At 30.3% G+C, this 20,673-nt stretch overlaps 1 protein-coding gene across 1 annotated transcript; it reads left to right on the top strand.

The window, feature by feature from the left end:
- The first annotated feature begins 2,964 nt into the window (after positions 1 to 2,964).
- Positions 2,965 to 20,310, top strand: LOC129980621 (GATA zinc finger domain-containing protein 14-like). Its single transcript, XM_056091002.1, has 2 exons — positions 2,965 to 3,000; positions 17,389 to 20,310. The coding sequence occupies exons 1-2, from the start codon at positions 2,986 to 2,988 to the stop codon at positions 20,308 to 20,310; spliced, it is 2,937 nt and encodes a 978-aa protein (XP_055946977.1). The 5' UTR covers positions 2,965 to 2,985.
- The last annotated feature ends 363 nt before the right edge of the window (positions 20,311 to 20,673 follow it).

Raw genomic sequence — 20,673 nt, 5'->3', positions numbered from 1 at the left:
TTATTTTGGGATTCAAAATTCGAAAGGAGTCTGCATACCAATAATGATGAAACGGATGAAAATATGACTTATAGATGTAGAATTGGATCTAATTTACTTAAGTTTGATTACCAGGGGCAACTAACTTACTTGGTTTTAAACTGATACGTAGTTGAATGAAAGCTTGATTTAAATCTGTAGTACAAGATAAACAAATTTAATCACAATAATGAAAAAAGCTATTCTTAACTAATTTGAACGCAGTAAAAGATATATTTATTTTAATCGGTGTGTGTGTGTCGGGGGGGGGGTGCATTTAGTTACAGTGCAAGTAGGTTGACGGATTACATTTTTTTAATATGAAATTTTTGAACAAGTGAAATATCGATTCATTATTTGTCTCAAAATTGTTTCGTCGAATAATTAATAAAATTATATAAAAGGCGCGAAAATTTCAGACAATGTAAATTTGCATATTAAAAAAGAACAAGAAATGCCAGACAAAGTCTAAAAGACAAAGAACTCGCCCAGTTTCTAGTAATATTATTTATATCTTTAGATATAACCGCCCACCCTCTTCATTTCAGGAATAATGTTTTGAACATCTTAACAGCTAACCAAATTCTTTATGTTCAATTCTTCTTGTCATAGCAATGACTGTTCTCATGCTCAATGACTGTTAATAATCATAAGTCATGATCAATTTTAACAGAATAGTATAAGCTAGTATAGCTAATAGTTTAAGTATTCTCTTTTAGTTAAGAAGCAACTAGGATTTAATAATTGCATGCTTATAACCTATAGAAGACTGGCTTTTAATAAATTCATTCTATTATGAATATACATTCCATTATAGCAGTATTGTAAAGGAAAATATGTAGTATAAAACCATAAGAGTAAAGATATTGAATTTAATAATAAAAGTTGTCTACTTTGATTTTAAATTTCTTCCTTATAATAATAACATTGAAAAACAAAAATTAGCGAAATTTTTGTTATATAGTATGCATTGGATGCTTCTTATAGATCTGAGGGATCTGAAAAGGTACATGTTTTTAAATATTTTTCTGCCATGCTCCAATTTTAAGGCATGCCATTTATAAGTTTTGGATTATATAAGCAATAGCATAGTAGTTATAACTATTTTGTATTTTTCTTTTAAGAGCACTTGATTTAGTCACACTTTTTTTAAAAACTTGTTACAGCAATATAATATTTAACGAAAAAACAGATCGCATTAGGATGAATTATCAGTATCAAAACCTCCAGAACATTTTACATATGGCATTGCCTTACAGTGGAAATGGAAAATGATAAGGTTCAAATTTCATCCATTTCATTTGAAATAAACTGCATTGCTGGCATAAACGAAAAATCACATATAATTACTCCAGAAGAATTAAATAATCTCCTGAAAAGCTTAAATTTATCAAAAAAAAAATCCCGCAAAATTACTCGAATTAAAATACTATGGTTGGAATCTTCTCCTAAAGAATATATACAAATCTATTTTTGGAAACCAATAAAAAAAAATCCAGGATATTTTTTTCACAAATTTCGATTTTTGCAATTGTAATAACATAACCTGTTTAAACCGGTTTGATATTTGCTTTGAACTGTCAATGTAAGTTAGAAAAATGGAGATTGGACATCGATGGCTCGAAAACCAGCTTGATGATTATGTCACTTCATAATTGAAAATCCGTACCATTTGTTCTAACAGTATATTCTTGCATAGCGAAAGAATCTTATGAAAATAGAAAAGTATTTCTTCATGAAATTGATTATTTAACATCGTAATTTGGACATATGTGCAGCTTTTAAAGTAACTGTCAATCTCATTGCTATTCAACTGATAAATTTTTAAGACATTTTTTTTTTTTTGTTTTATCTTGCTGTTCTCATTATTAGATTCGGTTTTTCTTAATTCAAAGCTCTGGATAAATCTAAGTTTTTATATTTTGTTTGTCTCATAAGCTAATTTAGTTAGCTAAATCAATTAAGTTAGTTAAATTCGACTGTGCAGTCTAGTCACTAGAATATATAGCTATTTCATATAAAAATTATTTTATGAGGTGGCATTAATTTTTTGTACACTTTAAATGACTTCATCTATTATTTCATAAAATAAGTAGAAAAAATGTTACTGTTAAAAATGAACGATAAATTTTTATAGTCATCTTTACTTTAAATTGGCGTTTTTTTCTTGATGTACTTATTATTAGATTCAGTTTATTGTAATTCAAAGCTCTGTCTAAATCTAAGTCTTTATTATTGTTTTTTGGTACCATAAGCTTCAAGTCAATTAAGTTAGTTAAATTTGACAGTGCAGTTTAACTCTTATTGGTCACTATAATATATAGCCATTTCATATAAATATTATTTGATGTAGTGACATTAATTTCTTGAACGCTTTATCTGACTTCATCCAAAAATAACTAAGAAATGTATGAAATAATTGATAGTAATATATATATATATATATATATATATATATATGCTTCGAAAAAGCTATTATTTGTAGTTGTCTTGCATGTTATATAAATAATAATTTATGTATATGTTTTAAAAAATTCTAAACGATGGCATTATATAACTGGTACATGCTCAATAGATATTGAACAGAATTTTTTCAATGAAAAATATCTTCAAGTCAATAGTCCAGGGCAATACCCTACAACAGAAAGGAAACTTCCGCCCTGATTTGAAAAAAAGCACTGTTACCGCCATCTCAAACATGTTGATGGCTTACTTTCAGGAAAAAGTCTCCTCGGAACACGGTCTTGGTTGGTCAACTCCGTTACAGCAGCCGACGCATCGCGGGGAATATCGGAAAGCTAATGAAACTCGATGAAAAAGTGGTAAATTTTCTTTTTCCCGAGACTCTGTTGTTTATGTTGTGAGGGGAACCGTATATAAAGTACTTTTCCGGCGTTCAAAAGAGGATATTTTAAACTAGAGCTCGAATTAAGTAGGTTGGTGGCGAGCTATAATCCAAGTGAAAATATGCAGAATGTATTGGTGAGCGTTTTTTCCCTTCTCTCTTTTGTGTGTATGATAATGAATAATGTGTTAGATACTAATTTGTTTTGTATATTCTGTGTTATTTATGCTTTTTGTGTAGTAGATATGATGTAGTAGTTTTGATGCATGCGTTTATTTTGCGTTATATTTTCGGACAGGTTTATTTGAAAAAATAGGTCACAAAAGTTTGTTATTCATTTATTTATTGATTGATTTAATTATGTTTAACATTGTCCTGCTCCTGTTTTCTTCTTTTTTCCCCTTTAAAATAAATAAATACATTGGAAGTATATTCATTTCCCGATCACTTATGAGATGAAATAAAAAAATGATTGTGACCATATGTTAGAAGACAACATTTTTTCTATAACATGATAAAAATCCCAACGTACCATTCAGAATTAATTTCCCCTAAGGTCAATTAATCAAAATATATTTAAAGTTTTTACTGGTTGGTGTGTAATGCTATTTGTAGAAAAGAATAATCAAACAATATATAATATTTTTATTAAATGTGAAGCCAACACACAGATTAAAAAATTAAACAGATTTGAGTTTCTAATGCCAAACATTGCAAAAACCTTAACGTCAAACAAGAAACAAATCTCAAACCAGCAACTTCAAGCATTTTTAATTTTTTAAATTTATTTTAAACTATAGCAGCGATAAAGTGATCGTAAGACTATGCATTTAATATGGTTGCAGCATGCATGAATATAAATCCAGTTACTAAATCAAGGAAACGTGTTTTTACAAAATGCATTCAAAAATATTTTTGAAAATTTATTAATATCAGAGAAGAATTGTACAGAAATAAAATAGCATCACTGAAAAACCTCTTTTTTCCATTTTAAAGCGGTATAAAAATGATTTTTTTATAATTCATGCTTCTCAGTTATTAAAAAAAAATTATTAATTTTACCCTTTCTAGGGCCGTGGGAAGTATGCTTCACACCAAATTTATCAATCTTTGTATGAAATTATATAGGTTGGCATAAGTTCTGACAAATTTGTTTAGTAAGTCAGAAACTTAGATGCTTCAGTTCTTTATCTCACACAAAATGATGTGTCTTGATTTGTTACTTAATTATTAATTAACCAAATTAATTAATTAATCTTATTAAATTTATCTAATAAGCTAAATGAATCCCTTTTCTTATTCTAATTTCAAGCCTAAAAATATTTTAATATAATATGACCTAAAAAATGGCCCTTTAAAGGGTTAAAATAAAAATTATTTCATTTTTTTCTTAACTTTTTCTTAATTACCTACTATTCATAAAGTAAACACCTACTAGTTTTAGAGCTCAAGGTTCGATGATCTGCCTTGAAGAGAATATAGAACGATATTTTCGACACCCATATAGTAATTCACAGATAATATGTTAGTCTATAAACATAATTATGCTAATAAACAAATTAATTTGAAATTTATAAAAAAAATCATTCTTCATTAACGATCTTCTTTCTTTCCATGATGATTTTACAGGAAAGGTTGAATACGAGTTTAATTATTTTTACTTTTCTGAAGATGTTTTAAAAAATTACTATAAACAATTTAAGCACTATTAATATTTATTTAAATACAAAATTACATGATAATTTTCAGTCATTTATCTAATTGTATTTTAAGTTATTTTGTTTTGTTAGATATGTATGGAGACATAAAAAGAATTTTAACATGATTATATTTTAAGACAGGTAAGAATTTCTCTTAATTGCTTCATTTATGATCAAAATTTGTGCAAAAAGATCTACATGATACATCGTTGGATTTAGAGTCATATTTGTCAAATAGAAATTTCTTAGGTACTAGATGCTTAAGAAGAAAAAGGTTTTCAAAATTTTAAATGCTTTTTTTTTAGTTAATTCAAATTTTTTTAACTAAGTAATAATGATTTTATTTCATAACTTTGCAACATATTACAGGATGCGGCAAAAAACCTGGACAAACTAATTTTAATATAACTTGATTAAAAATTAATAAAATATAACAAATAATAATAAGAGTAGACTTTTACTGGTAAATAAATTTAATTGGTTTCAAAGTGGCCAGATTTGCAGTGATGCAGAGGTGCAAACGCTTATTGAAATTTTCAGCAATGGGATGCATGTCTTCTACCTTTAATCTATCCCATTCCCGCAGAAGACATTTCTTTAGAGAGTCCAAACTTTTATGCCGTTTACTGCAAGCCTTAGACTCCAAAATGGACCATGCACTTTAATCATGGGAATGAGATTCGGCGAGTATTGTGCCCATTCTCAGATATTACGTCCAGAAAATATTCCTTCCACCACTGTTTTGTCTTTTTAGCCTTGTGAGCTGATGCAGAGTCTTGTTGAAACTCCCATTTTTACATTTCTGAAGTGCGTTTTGGCCCGCGGAAATATAACAGCTTCTAGAATGTCCCACTGGTACCCTTTTTGAATTTTTTTAACTCCCTCATCCACAAAAACCAGAGATGTTTTGAAGCTTTCGCAAATTCCGCCTCAGACCATGACCGACTTTGGATTTTTGCGATGTTTACCAATTGCTGAAGTGTTTGGTGCGTCTACAGACCAGATACTATAGTTCTAAGAGTTACGAAATTTTCGACGGTAAAGAGCTTCTCATTAATGAAAAGGAATCTCTCTCAGTCTTGACATGCGGCTAGCTTCAAAACTTTTCGGCGTCTTCCAAGACGCACAAGTTTGTTTTCTTCAGTGAGAAGTGAACTTTCTAGACCTTTTGTCCAAGCTCTGATTATGCCATTCATTGCTCCGATCGGTCCCTTATTCCCCTTCAGTTCACGAGCGATCTTTCTGATGGAAACCTTCGAATTTCATTGAACTCGCTTTTTGATAACCTGCGGCTACTGAAAGTGTTCACCATATGTTTTAGTTCACTTCCTGGACTTTTACCATCATTCCCAAGCTCTTTGAAACGAAATTGCATCAGAGACTGTTTGCCGAGGCACATTAAGCAAACGAATGACTTCATACTGTTCGTTTTCCAATTTTAAAATAGCACATCTTTCGCTTGGCATTGTAAAAAGGTCAAAAATCAGTACATAAACTAAAAGATACATTATAAATTATGTTACAACTGAAATGGTACACAAAAAGAAATGAACTAAAATTTAAAAAAATAATTATTATTTCTATTTCATGATATAATAACTTTGTCCGAGTTTTTGTGTCGCACCATAAACAAAAGTTATTTTTGTTTAGTGTGTACAAAAGTTATTTTTACATGAATCTAATATTAAAAAAGTTAGCCTTTAAGTGATAACAATTTAATTTTGAAGCAATATTTTATCTAATATTGTTAATTGCTTCATATATGATCAAAAATTGCGCCAAACGCTATATAGGATAGATCGTTGTTTTTACAGGAACCAAATTTGTCAAACAGACACATCTTCGTACTAGATGCTTGCTAAGAAAAGGGTTTTTAAAATTTTACGTAAATTTTTATTTCATTAAAATTTTTAAATGAAATAGAATAGTTTTACTTCATAACTTCGGAGCATATTATTGTACAAAAAGTATTTTTACACCAATCTAATATTTAAAAAATTAACCTTTAAGTGACAGCAATTTAATTATGGGTTTTCATATATGATCAAAAATTGTACAAAACGCTCTACAGAATAGATCGCTGGATCCAGCGATTAGATTTGTTAAATAATCACATACTAGATGCTTACTAAGAAAAAGATTTTCAAAATTTTAAATAGATTTTTAATTAATTAAATTTTTAAACAAATAGTAATGTTTTTGCTTCATAACTTCGAAGCATATTATTGAACAAAAAGTGTTTTTACACCAATTTAATAATCAAATAATTAACCTTTAGGTGATAACAATTTAATTTTTAAGCAATATTTTATCTAATATCAGTGTATTTTTGAAAATTAATTTTAACCATACTTTGTAACAACAAAACTTGCACGATGTTGATTTTCATTTTATAAAATTCCTCGTTTCCGTACTTTTGTCAATGCTGGTGCTATGAAAAAAAATAATAATAATTTCAATGATCATTAAATCCAAAGTGGAATTTTTGATTCCTCTTTCATTTAAATAATAATGTTTTCCAGTGTCTTTTAGAAAACTGAGTGTTGCAAAAATCATTATGCATAGAATGCAACTGATGCAATCACTCCAGAATAGAATAAGATTGAAATATCGAACCTCAAACAATGCTACATTGTTTCAAATCTCTTTTTTTAGAAGGCTCGTATATCTCCCGTCTCCCCCCCCCCAAACAATTGAGGGTGCAAAAATCGAAATCTCGAGACTAAATAAATCTTGAGAATTACATTTATTTCGTTCTATGCATGCGAAAAATAAAAATCTTCATACAGAAACAAAATTAAACATTAGTATTATTTTATTTGTGTGTTACATTTTAAGTACAAATTTGATTAAGTATATGCTAATTACAAAAACATTAATCCAGCTTTAAAAAATACTATTTCTCTATTGTGTGTAAACTCATATCAGAGCAGTTTTCTCACCTTTATTGTTTAACTAACTGCTTATGAAATTATAATGTCTCGTATACTCTTTGAAAGGTAAGAGTCTAAAAAGGTCATTCAAAACAAAACTGTGGGAACAATCGGACGTAAGAATGGTTGTTGAACTTTGGAGAGCATAATCATATAGAAACTTAAATTACTGTTGATGAAAGAATAAATTATATTAAAACTAATAAATGATATATATTTTATTTTCAAAAGAGGTGCAATGAAACGAGAAAATGAAGTTTGATGGGTAGGCAATCAAGTTTTCTTATATGCCATAACTTAATTCGCAAATATATAACAAATATAAGAACGCTTTGTTAATATTATTATAAAATTTATTAAAGTGTTGGAATGTTTGAAATAAGCATTAATTATTAAATTTATGATTCTTAAAAGAGCTATGTACTACGGAAAAGCAATACTTTAGATTTTTTTTATATTCTTGATTATATGTGCATTGATTAATTAGAATTCGAATTCATTCATTAAAAAATACTGCTCGTACCAAACTTGTTAACGAATCTGTTTTCTTTTCATTAACAGAATTACAAACAAAATGAAATTAATCTGAATCTGAAAAATCAATAGTCAAATTGTTATCTTTTTAAGGAGCATTATGTATAGTAAGTTTTAGTTTTAATTTTTGTTTAAATTGATAATTGTAAACTGAAAATAATATAGATAAAAGAAATGTCATTTAAGGTTAAATATATTAATTAATAAATATGTTTCACTGGACGATTTGAATTGGAATCGAATTTATTGCTAAACATCTTAAAAAGAAGAAAGCAAGTACGTTTAAATGTTGAATAAATGTAATCAAATGAAATTCTATTATGAAAATTGATTAATAGAGTGGAAATATATTTATTTATTTAAAGTAATTGAAAAGGATTTCACGAAACATGAAAAAATAAAGAATAATAAGAAATTTGTAAAATAATAGCTTTATTTAAAAAGCCAGTTCTTTCTTAATTTGAATTTTGTAGATTTGATTAAATTGTCTTTAATTATTTTTTTAAATTACTCTTAACTATATTACAAGGAAACACACGCAAAAACAAATGCATTTAACGTGGTCGCAACATGTTAAGCATAAATGCATAAGCATAAAATAGGGAGTCTTCTAGCAAATAATATTAAAAAAAATATTAAAATTCAGAAAAAAAAAAAATAGTTTATGAGAAGAAATTGTTTAACAAGTAACAATACTTCAGAAAAGACAATTTTGGGTAATTTATTTTTATACCATTTTTAAAAATGGTATAAAAATAGTTTTTGTGTGACAAAATCCGAAATGACTGATGAAATGATTTGAAAATCATCGAAGAATATGAATATATATATATAAGGGGTGGGGTGCGCGTGTCTATAAGCGCGTGTTGTTGTTGCTTCTTACGGCACTTGCCATGGACAAGCCCGCTGTTCGAAGACAGCCGGTTTAAACCTGAGGGGGAGAGCCTCTTGTTTCTAAAGTAGCGCCATCTAGAGCCAAGAGAACGACTTAGCTACACACACGTCACAACCCTTTTTACGAGGCGGACTTAATTCACAGATCGTAATTTAGACCTGAATCGGAGATCAGAATCAGAGACCCTGAACGATCACCCCTGATCCAGTACCTACACTGATATTACTCTCGCCATGGAGGACTTTGTGACCACGACAGATTTATACGCGTGTCAGCCACCAAGCAATCTTGGGGAATCTTCGGCCGGCGGGGTTCGAGCTCGCAACCTAAGAGACGCGAATCCAACACTCTACTAAGCAGGCTATTGTATTACTTAATGTCTGATGTTAATGTAAAAAAAAAAAGTGCAAATGGTTTAGCCCAATTTATTGAACACTTCCCCAGTTGCAATTAATCCGATGATTCGTTTAACTAATTAATGAAACTGTAAAATAATATTAAAAATGCTCAGAAGATGGCTCGCGATGTCACCAAAATTGCCATTCAGTCATTAATTTCAGAGGAAAGAAGTGTACGATTAGAATCCAGTTACTCGCCAAGCATGACAGCCGTGTCAGTCATCCAAAACACAAGAGATGAGCGCTATCATGGATGGCTAAAATAAATGATAACAAACAGATTTTAGTTTCGCAACAAAACTTAATTGATAGGGTTACATTCAATCAGAAATCTTCCAAAATAATACAACTCTGGAGACCGGACATTAATCTTATTTCTAACCGAAAGGATATATAAAAAAGCGAAGATGACAGAAATAGGCGTCAAACAGAAAATTTAATCAAGAGCGAAAAAATAGTCTTAACTTTTTCATAGGCAAGACATACCTAATCGGTATGTCTTGCCTATGAAAGCTGATGTTCATATCTTCCTATAAACTATTACCTCATAAAAATGATAATGGTTTATAGGAAGGAATATCAAATAACATATGTTTTTATGTCTCATAAAAATCAATCATTTTCTTAAATCTCAAAAAAATTACCTTTTTAATAAGTTATTTCGTTTCCGTAATTTTTTTCCATTTTAAATGAATTTTTTAAATTGAATTTGATGACTTTAAAATCATGAGGAAATTCAGACTCATCAAAGCGTATTTTTGCCAATGTTATAATTAAGATTTTTTTAAAAATGCTTTATTTCAATATTAGATATAGAATTTTCACTTCCGATTTTACTTCGTATTACTATTCCTCTTAATTTTATAAGCAGTCATTTGTCAATCAAATTTGTAGTTTTTAAATAAAAAATCAAAGAAGTGAATTTAAAAAAAAATGTATTCTGTTTAAATAGTTTAACAGCCTAAAAAGTCAATCATCTGAGCACACGAGCTGATCGGCAACGGCAGATAATTTTTAGCTAAAATCTTGTTCTATTTTGTAAAAATATTTGTTATTATGAATCACTACTATCAAAGAAATAAATATCTGCCAAGCTTAGAAACATAAGCACAACATTTTGCCTTGAAGATTATTTTGAAAACGCATCATACATTTGGCATACCATATCACTCAAATTGTTGGCAGTCTCAAGTCTATAAATAATACGTAAAAAAAATCGATTATCTTTTTTGGCGGAAATAATGATATTATGTTCAACAAAATCAAGATCTAAAGACGAATACTAGAATTTTAATGGGACTTTAGAATCGGATTCGGTTAAAGTTATATAAAACTGACATTTTAAAAATTGATTTATTTCATGGCTGGGCATCAGATCGTAATTATATTTTCTGGAAGTTTCAGCAAATATTATACGAAATATGCATAAAACTTACACAAGATATACGCAACAAGAAAAATCTAATAAATTGAGATTTAAATCGAATTATAAGACTTCGAGGATTTTGCTGACATAATTTTTAATAAGTTTCGCCATAATTTTTTGAAATTTTTTGAAATGTTTTAAAAATTTGCATCCCCAAGATAAAAATAATATCTCAATCTTCCTGCAACTAGCGGCTGTTACACATTTGAGCATACTGCTCTAATAGTTCATGTTAAATAGTTAAGTTGTCGATTCTAAATTTTAATTTCAAAATAGTATCTTATGATTTGTAGAGTAATATTTCTGCTATAATAGTTCATGCTAAATAGTTCGTTTGTTAATTATAAGTTTTAATTTAAAAATAGTATCTTATGATTTGTAGTGTAATATTTCCGTTAAAAACAAATAAACATTTATATTTGAAAAAATAAGCATGGCCCAACTCTCAATCTGGCAAAAAAAAAAAAAAAAAGTCTTAAAGTTGTTATAAAATAAGGAAAAGAAAATAGAAAATTAGCTTCTGAAAAAAAATCTGCTTTTTATATAGAATAAAATTGTTTATACTTTATAATAAAATGTTCTTTTATAAATCTATACTTATATAAAGCTCAATGTGTGTGTGTGTGTGTTGGCGCTCTACAGGCCAGACCGTTTCACCTACAGCTACCAAATTTGGTACATGTATACCTTGGAGGTCGGGAATATGCACCTGGGGTTCCTTTTTTTCAATTTTTAATTAGAATTTTAACTATTAATTAAAAACTAACTTTTCCACCAAAAAATCTTTTTATTTTCCCCACCACCAAATGAGTAAGGCTTCAATTTTTTTTTCTCCAACAGTAATGAGGCTAGGCTTAACATTTTTCGGCCGATTATTTCAAACGATTCTATTTATTTTCTTAATGTTTGATGCATTTAAAATTAAAAATTGTTAATTAATCGATCTTACAGATTCTTTCTGAAGTACTTTTCAATTAAAATAAAACACAATAAAGGAAATAAAAAATTTCTAATCTGCATAGCGTTACCCCAACTGGCGTAGAAAAATTCACGCATTTGCGTTACCATAACTGGCGTTGAAAATTCACGCATGCGCATTGTGTTCTGATTGTTGACAACGGATACTGACGTTTTGAAGGCTTAACCTGTTTTCGACCGATTATTTTAAACGATTCTGTTTATTTTCTTAGAGTTTCATGCATTTAAAACTAAACATTGTTAATTAATTGATCTGTTCATTATGAATCTGAGAAGATTTTGTAGAAAACTTCTTGAGATATTACATAAATTAAGAAAGATATTCTTTAGTGTCCATAAGGTTTAGTTTAAATACTCAGCGATTCTGTTTTCAGTACTCATATTTTTAAAAAAATTCTTCGTTTCAGTAAAAAATTTCCTTACATTAATTGCAATTTAACCATTTCCACTTTAATTTAAAGCATAAATTCTAAGGGAGCTAAAAGAAAATTAGAGAGATACATATTACGTTATGGTTGAAGGCCTTTATAATATTATGAATAAATTATATGACTATCAAAATTTATAGCTTTAAAATATTTTGATGAAGAAGCTATTAAAATAGAAGTTACATAAAATATTTAATTATTAAAATTTTAACGAGCATTAAGATTGGTGAACCGGCTGGTCGCCAAAAGCGGCTAGTAGGTAATAAACAAAAGAAAAAAGGGTAAAATTAATTTAAATATTACCGTTCTAACAGAAGAAGTTTCGATTCTTATTACTTTTATGATTGTTATCAATTTTATATTAACTTGGGGGAAAATAAAATATTGACTGTTATTTTGCGTCATCATTTCATATAGTCAATACAACAGAAAATTATGCTCACTTTTATAAACATCTTAAGCATTACAAATATTAGTTTCTCCTTTTATATTAAAAATGCCTTATTAATTTAGAAGAACAGTAATTTCATTGCTTCAGACATCTGCTTTTAAAATCAAATTCTTTAACTAATATAGTTGATAAGTCGTGCTACTTTTCATTCCTGTCATGTTAACATGAACTTTGAACATGTCATCCCTATTAACACAAAATCAACATTCTTACGATATCTTTATGACATTGGCTGCCATTCAAAACATCGAATAGGATCATGGGAATATCATATAATGTCTTGTGCTAAAAGGGATGTTAATATGAACAAACACGCTAAATAAGGGAGATTCTCCACTCAGATTGATTCCATGATTGTATCTCTTAGAATTATAAATAATATGTAACGACTAAATTTATGTAAATTAATTAGTTCATTTAATTCTGCTTGTGCATTTTCTATTTTTATAGTGGTGCACACGAGAATACTTTATACCCACTAGTACATTAGTGTTAAATTTCGTTTCTCATTTTCAGTTTCATTTAGCTTTTGACTTTCATTTAGCACAATATAATTGGCATAAAAAATATCAAAATGTTATACTTCGCAATTTTCAATATACTTTTACTAAAAAAGTTTACAGAAGCCTGGCTCTGAGGAGATGGAAGGATGATGACGTGATATGAGACGAGTCTATTTTGAAAAATTAAGAGCAATTGGGTGAATTAAATTGTGCCAGATCTGGTTAATTTTTGTTGCTACATAATATGAAATTGTAGACATAATCGATACTAGAAAAAGAAAAAGAAATACAATACAATCGTATTTCTTATAAATCTATTATTTTTCCACTACTCCTTTTTGTAACACGTTTTCGTTCCACTCTGCAAATGCACTCATTTAGTGAATTTGAAATCGAGAAGATCAGCATCCAGTTTGTCAGAGTCTGGCTCTAAATGTTAAGTTTCGGTACAACGAATCATTGATTTTTCACAGATCTCTCAGTCATTGATTTAATACAAAATTTGATAGATTTTATCTACAATTTTGGTGTATGGACCGTATGTTAATTTTGCGTATATTTACGTTTTGGTACATGTATTTGTATAAATATGAAGTCCTTATTATAAACATGATTTTCATATTTATCGTATAAATCATTAATACATCAGCAACTAGCTCAACTTTCTTTCTCTTTTTAACTATTAATATGCATATCTTGTCTAAAAATATAGTATATTAGAATGTAAAAACATCATGCTACGATTCGAAAATAATATTTAAAAATATTTTTAAAAATGATTTTAAAATATTGTGATAATGAATATCTGATGAAAACAGATTAGCTTGAAATATTAAGTCAGCTAATGAACTTTATTTTGAGAGCAGATACTTAAAAAAAAAAGAATTGCATTAAGCAGGATATTACTTGTAGCGATTTAACAGCATTTGAAAAAGTTCAAGAATCAGTCGCCATCTAGTGTTCAATTCAGTCAAAACAAAGAATGAAATTTCCACTTTTTTTCATTTGAATTTTGGTGAATTTATGATAAAATTCTTTCATCGGCAATAAGAATGTTTTGTAAAATATTTTATCCTTCTTGGAAAGAATATATATACATATATTTTTTAATTATATTTCTTATAAAATATAATTATATAAATATAATTATATTTTTATTTAAATCTGGATTAATTTCATGAAAAATTAGAATGTTCTATTCTGATTTGAAGAATTAATTCATCTATTTTTAAGTATAATCGACAAGTAGACTAAGACTATACAAATATCTGAGATCAAATATGCTTTTTCAGATATTTGAAAGAGAAAACAAATTAGTATTTTTAAAAATACAGTTAATTTATTAAATCCATCCAAAAGTCGCCTTTTTATCATGTGAGAACATGATGTTGTTTTGATTAGGGGGTTTAAAGCTCGAATCACGTAGGCAATGAATATTGAAGCTCGGAGTCACATAGACAATGAATAAAGCATAAATGGCCATTTTCATCATCCTCTTTTAATCGCACATATTTTTTTACCTCCTTTTACCAGTATTGCTTGATTATTATGTATGCTTCTTTGAAAGCAGATGCGTTTTTAAAAGGTTTACCTGCTTTTACCAATCTTGCTTTATTATTAAGTACGCTTCTTTGACAGCAGATGTGTGTTTTTAAAAGGTTGACGTAGAACTATGACATCATAGCTATTATTTCACAAGCGGCTATATATTTTGATTCAATATTTGAGATCTTGAACATGATTGACTGTTCTGGTCACGTGATTCACTGACGTATTGCCCCTCTTAATGTATAATCAAGCATGCTATTAAAAAGCACGTGATGTTTGATATTGAAATGCTCTTGTACCAGTAAAATTTAAATTTAAAATTGATATTGGAATATATATTTAACTAGGGATTACAAATGTGAAATTTGTGGTGCAGGATTTTATAGTAAATAGTGTTTAACGAAACTTCAATCTCGACTTCATGGAATAAACTCTAGCTGTGTAAACAAGGAATTTCCATGCATTTATTGTAATAAAAGATTTTTTGTAAATATTATGTAGTAATAAGTGGTTAGACTCAAATCATGATAACATCGCAAAACTTGATTTTTTTCGATAATTCGCCAAATTTATTATTAGACTTAGCTTTGTAATTACATTTAAATATTTAAAATAAAAAGGAAAAGCAGTTAAACAATTCCAATCACTGATCTAATATCACGAAATTTTATTTCACATGAAAGTTTATGCAATGGTTTGCTTGTTCTCATCCACCCTCCATTTTAGAAAGAAATCGAAAAAACACTACATGCTTTTATGGCGGATTTGCCATGAGCGAGGATAGAGCCTGGGACCTTGTGGTTCGCAGCCGAGTAACATGACCGCAATACAAAAGCATTTGCTCGAGTAGCGCAGCTGTTAACTAGCTTAATAACTTTCACCACCTGGCTTATAAACTTTTCGCTTTGCTTAAAAAAAGTTTGCTTTTTCATCTGTTAATGCATTTTTTAAATTAATTAAGCAATATTTTGTTAAAACTGGATGTCTTAAAATAAAAAAATAAGATAGCATTAATAAATCACTGTAAAATTTAGCGTATTCAACCTTTTTCTACCCCCAAAAAGAAATTTTTGAAATCGAATTATTGATATTAAGTACTTACCGAAATGTATCCAAAATAAAGGTTTTTCCTTTTGCAATATTTATTTATATATATAGGCCGGAATAGCCTGTTTGGTAAGGTATTGGACTCACATCCCTTAGGCTGTGAGTTTGAACCCCACCGGCCGAAGACCTTCCGCGTGTGTGGTGACTGGCACACGTATAACTCTGATGTGGTCGCACAGTCCACCATGTCGAGAGCAATACCCCTGGGGGGTACTGGTTCAGAGATGATCCTTCCCTGAATCAGGTCTAAATTACGATCTGTGGATGAGTGAATAAAATGCATGAATGAAGTCCGCCCCGTAAAAAGGGTTGTGATGCGTGAGTAGCTAAGTCGTACCCCTGGACCTGGCTGACGCTACTTAAAAAACAAGAGACCCTCACTCGGCTTAAATAGCAGACAGATAACTCTCAGCGGGCTTGTAAAGTGTCATAAGTCACAACGCAATACAACAATTCATATATACTGTTATATTAAATTGCTTGAGTTGTCCATGAATAAATGCGATAATTGACAAATATAATTCAGCTGTTTGAAGCGTTATTCCTGGAGACTTATTGATAGTAATTGTAAAGGTAATTTTCAGCTAGAGTTATATTCTTCTCATTTGTATATGCGTGGTTATACAGAATGTGGAAAATTCATAGCATGCCAACAATTTCTACAAAATTAATTTTCTGAGAATGCCAGTGCATTCATTGATGTACGTGACGACCATTCCTTCTCTATTAATTAACTTCCGTTTCAATATTTAAATTTCTAATGAGCATGTCAATAATGCTTTTCTTCAGCATTAACTTACATTTTGGTACATACAGAACTAGCATAGTAATTAGCGTTTGATCAGCACTAATTAAGTTTAAAGCATTTAAACGTTTAGACTATTTAAACTTTGTCGTTCTCTTGGCCCTAGATGGCGCTACTATAAAAACAAGAGACGCTCCTCCACCGGCTTAAAATCGCTGTCTTCGTAACAGCGGGCTTGTCCATGACAAGTGCCATAAGAAACAACAACAAACTTTTAGAAGCTACGACTGACTATCCCTTCTCCTCATCAAATTGCATGAAATCACAACTGTAGTAAATTTCCAGCAGCAATATATTGTATAATACGTTAGCTGACTTTCGTGTAGTATCAATGAAACTGATCAATAACATCAAGGCAGTCGACACAAAAATACTATTTTTTCGGGAATAATATTGATAATCTTGACATTTTTGGCATTATTTAATTAGTATTATTTTTTCCCCTCCAAATGAATTTTTAAATAAACAATAAAAATTACAAAAACGTGTGTTGAATCACATGTTTGTTAAAAATCCTATCCTTTATTCGTTTCTTTAAACGTTGTACTAATTGAGAAAAATGAGTATTGACAACGCATATTGTACATTTTTGAGTGTTATCAAATTGGAATGATGAGGAAGAGGAATTTATGATAATATCAATTGCATTAATATTGACATCGCATTCCTTAGTAGTCAGTACTGTATGAACTGACATGAAATGACCATAAATAAGTTGGATTATTCAAAAATCTATTCTTATATTTTTTCTATTTATTAAATTTTTAATTCAAGTTTTTGAATAAAAATGCTCATAAAATTATTTTCATTATTTTGCAGAAACACCTCAATTTTCTTCTATCTGTAATGTTCTTGACAGAAGCATTGCATGGCCAGTCTAAAACTAGTCAAAATCCTAAGCATACAGGGGTTATCTTCGTACAGCCACCCCATAATAGAAATTTCAATTCAGATAAGTCGAACAATCCACGGAATAATGAGTACAGCCTTGAAGGAGGAGGAAGAGGAGATGCCCACTCTCAATCGAATCGTCCACCATCATCTTCATACAATCAATATAATTCAAACGATGGAGAAAGTTCAGCCAGAAACCCATTACACGCACATGAGGATAAAACGTTCTTAAACAACAGGGAAGAACAACAACAAAGGTTCCTGCAGCCTCAAAAGCATCATCAAGAAATTAATTCCTTTTATCCAGAAAATGGTGAACGCCACCCTCATGAAGCAAAAAATTCTAAATCTTCTCAACAGGAGACTCCTTCCTCAATGAATTCCCCAAGAACCAATCAAATTAATGGAAGAGGATACAATCGGCCACATGATCCACTTCAATATAAGAAGGACCAAAGGTCTATTCATGTATCGCCTGATCCTTATTATAGAGAGATGCATTTACAAGAGAAGGGAGAAAGACCTGTATATGAAGATTATCAAAAAAGTCCTGTAAATTCAAGAAAAGCACTCATTCGTGAGGAAGGTTCAGAAGAAAATTCACAATGGCATGAAAGTGAATCTTTGGCACCAACTTCGAGAAGAAATAACCATCAGCCAGAAATGTCTTCTTATCAGCCAAGAAACCAATTTCAAATTCGAGAATTTCAGTCTCCTCAACCAAACCATTCTGACAATGAGTTTTCTACCAGTCGAGGCCAATCATCAAAATCTGATTCTGATACAAATTATAAACAAAATTTCCGACCTTCACAGGGAACTTATCGATCAGTATCACATTTAGATGACCTAGAGAATGAAGATTTGCGTGATTCAGTTAAAAAGTATTCAAATGCAGATCGTTCTCAACAGGACAATTTAAATTTTAAGGCGAACTTCCCTCCTTCGAAGGGTAACTCACGGGCAATATTACGATCTCCAGAGTTGAGGAATGAGGATTTGCTTAATTCTTTTAGAGGGCATTCAGATGCTGATTCTTCAATGCATGATAATTTAAATTTTAGACGAAATTATCCACCTTCGGAGGGAACTTTTAGATCAGTAGAACAATCAGATAAATTGCAGAGTGAAGATTCGCCTGATTCATTTAAGCAACATTCAAATGATGATTCTTTATCTCAAAATAATTTTAATCCTCAAATATCAGGGAGATATAGGCCACAATATACTGAAATTTCACCTGATTTTGAACATCACTCAACAAATAAAGATTATCATGATGACAATCAGCACAATTTTCAGAGTCCAATGCCATTGGAAAGACCTCATTTAAAAGAAAATTCAAAACATCAGACACCAAACTCCGACAATTTTTCTCCAAGTCAAAGACTGCCACATTTAGATGAAGATCTCCCATCAAATTACAATGTATATTCAAATGAAAAGCAGCCATCTTCTCACAAATCTGTCCAAAACTCTAAGCATCCATTAACGCGTGAAAGTAGTGAAAATTACCCTGAAAGGCAGCCACAATCGGAAGGAACTTATTCAGATTTTTCAGATGAACATTCTCCAAGTTCTCAGCAGAACAATCAAAATTTTGCCTCTTCTTCCAGGACAAGAAGTGGACAAGGTAGAAATCAACAAGAGCTTTCTCAACATCCGGAACTGAATAGGAAGCATTCAGATAGACAAGTTAGAAATCAGCAAGAGCTTCCTCAACACCCAGAACTGAATAGAGACTATTCAGATAGACAAGGAAGAAATCAACAAGAGCGTCCTCCATCTCGAGAACTGCATATGGATTATTCAAATAGGCAAGGTAGTAGTTACCAACAGATTTCTCAACCTCAAGAATTGAGTACTCATTATTCAAATAGAAAAGGTAGAAATCATCAAGAACTTCCTGAATCTCAACAATTGCATGCGGAATATTCAGGCGAAAATGTTCCAAATTTTCACCAACCAACACATACAAATACAAATACACAAGGACAGCTACCGAGAGATAATTTTCATCTAAATTATAATGAACCACCACCTCAATCTCAAGGATTGCAACAAAAATATTCCGATGAAAATCTGCCAACAAAAAATGAAGCATCTCAGACTTCGAAAATTCCTTATGTTCGATCATTCACTGAAGGCCGACATCTGGGTAAACAGGAATCGTTTCAATATCTCCCAGAAAATGCAGAGTTAGTTGACGTTTCATCAAATAAGAAAAATAACCCTTCAGTTCCACATTCAGAAATGCTGCCAGCTAATAAAAAAGGCCAGCAAGTTGCTATTGGTGACTATTCAGTTGGTCATAGTGTTCATCCTGAGGAGTACAGTTCACCCCATAACTTCCAAGACGCTCCTTCGCGACCAAGAAGTAACAAACGCAAGGGTAGATTGGAAAATTTACCCAATAATCCTTTGAAGGAACAAGTTGCTGGTGAATTATATTCTGAACCAGATTCTAGATTGCCAGCAGTAGAACACAATACATTTAAAAAATCTCGTTCCTCAAGACAACGAGCTGCACAGCGGTCTTTATCTCCTGACCAGAATATTCAAAATGTCCCTGTGAAAAGATCTAGTGAAGATGACAGTACAGTAAAAAATCTTACTTTTTCAGCCACAGTTGAAAGAGATCATATAGTAAGCATGGGGTCGGAGCAAGAACCAGATTCAGAACCAGAACCGGAGGAGAGAGATGACGACGATGATGATTTTGGCGAAGAGCAACATGATGGCTTCCTGGACATGGGAGCATATACAGACAAGCAAGGCTCTTTCGGTTGGTACGCAGATTTTCCTGTTGGCAGAGGTCATGACAAAGTATCATATTCATCATCATAAAGAAATTTAGACTTTAAATAATGTTCAACTTATTTTGTAAATATTCTGTGTTATTTTGTATTATATTTTCTTGTTGATTTAGAATAGACAAATTTTTTAATAAAAAACATTTTTTAATAGCTGCGTCTTTTCTTTTAAAAAAACTGAATAATTATTGAAGCGAAGTGTTCGAAAACCTTCTCAGAATTTCTGATTCGATAGTTATTTTAAGAATATTCCTTTATTTGAAATTAATATAATTAAATCTCTTACTGGTTAACGAAGTTTCTTTGTTTCCCTGTTTGCTTTATTTATACTTAAACTGCCTTAATTTCCTATATCTTTGGTTATTAAGGCCACTTATGGCTCAGAGAGTTAGGCAAA

Source organism: Argiope bruennichi, chromosome 8 (genome assembly GCF_947563725.1).
Source record: "Argiope bruennichi chromosome 8, qqArgBrue1.1, whole genome shotgun sequence".
NCBI lineage: Eukaryota > Metazoa > Arthropoda > Arachnida > Araneae > Araneidae > Argiope > Argiope bruennichi.
Note: the sequence above shows the minus strand (reverse complement) of the source record. Positions and strands in the feature narration are given on the sequence as shown.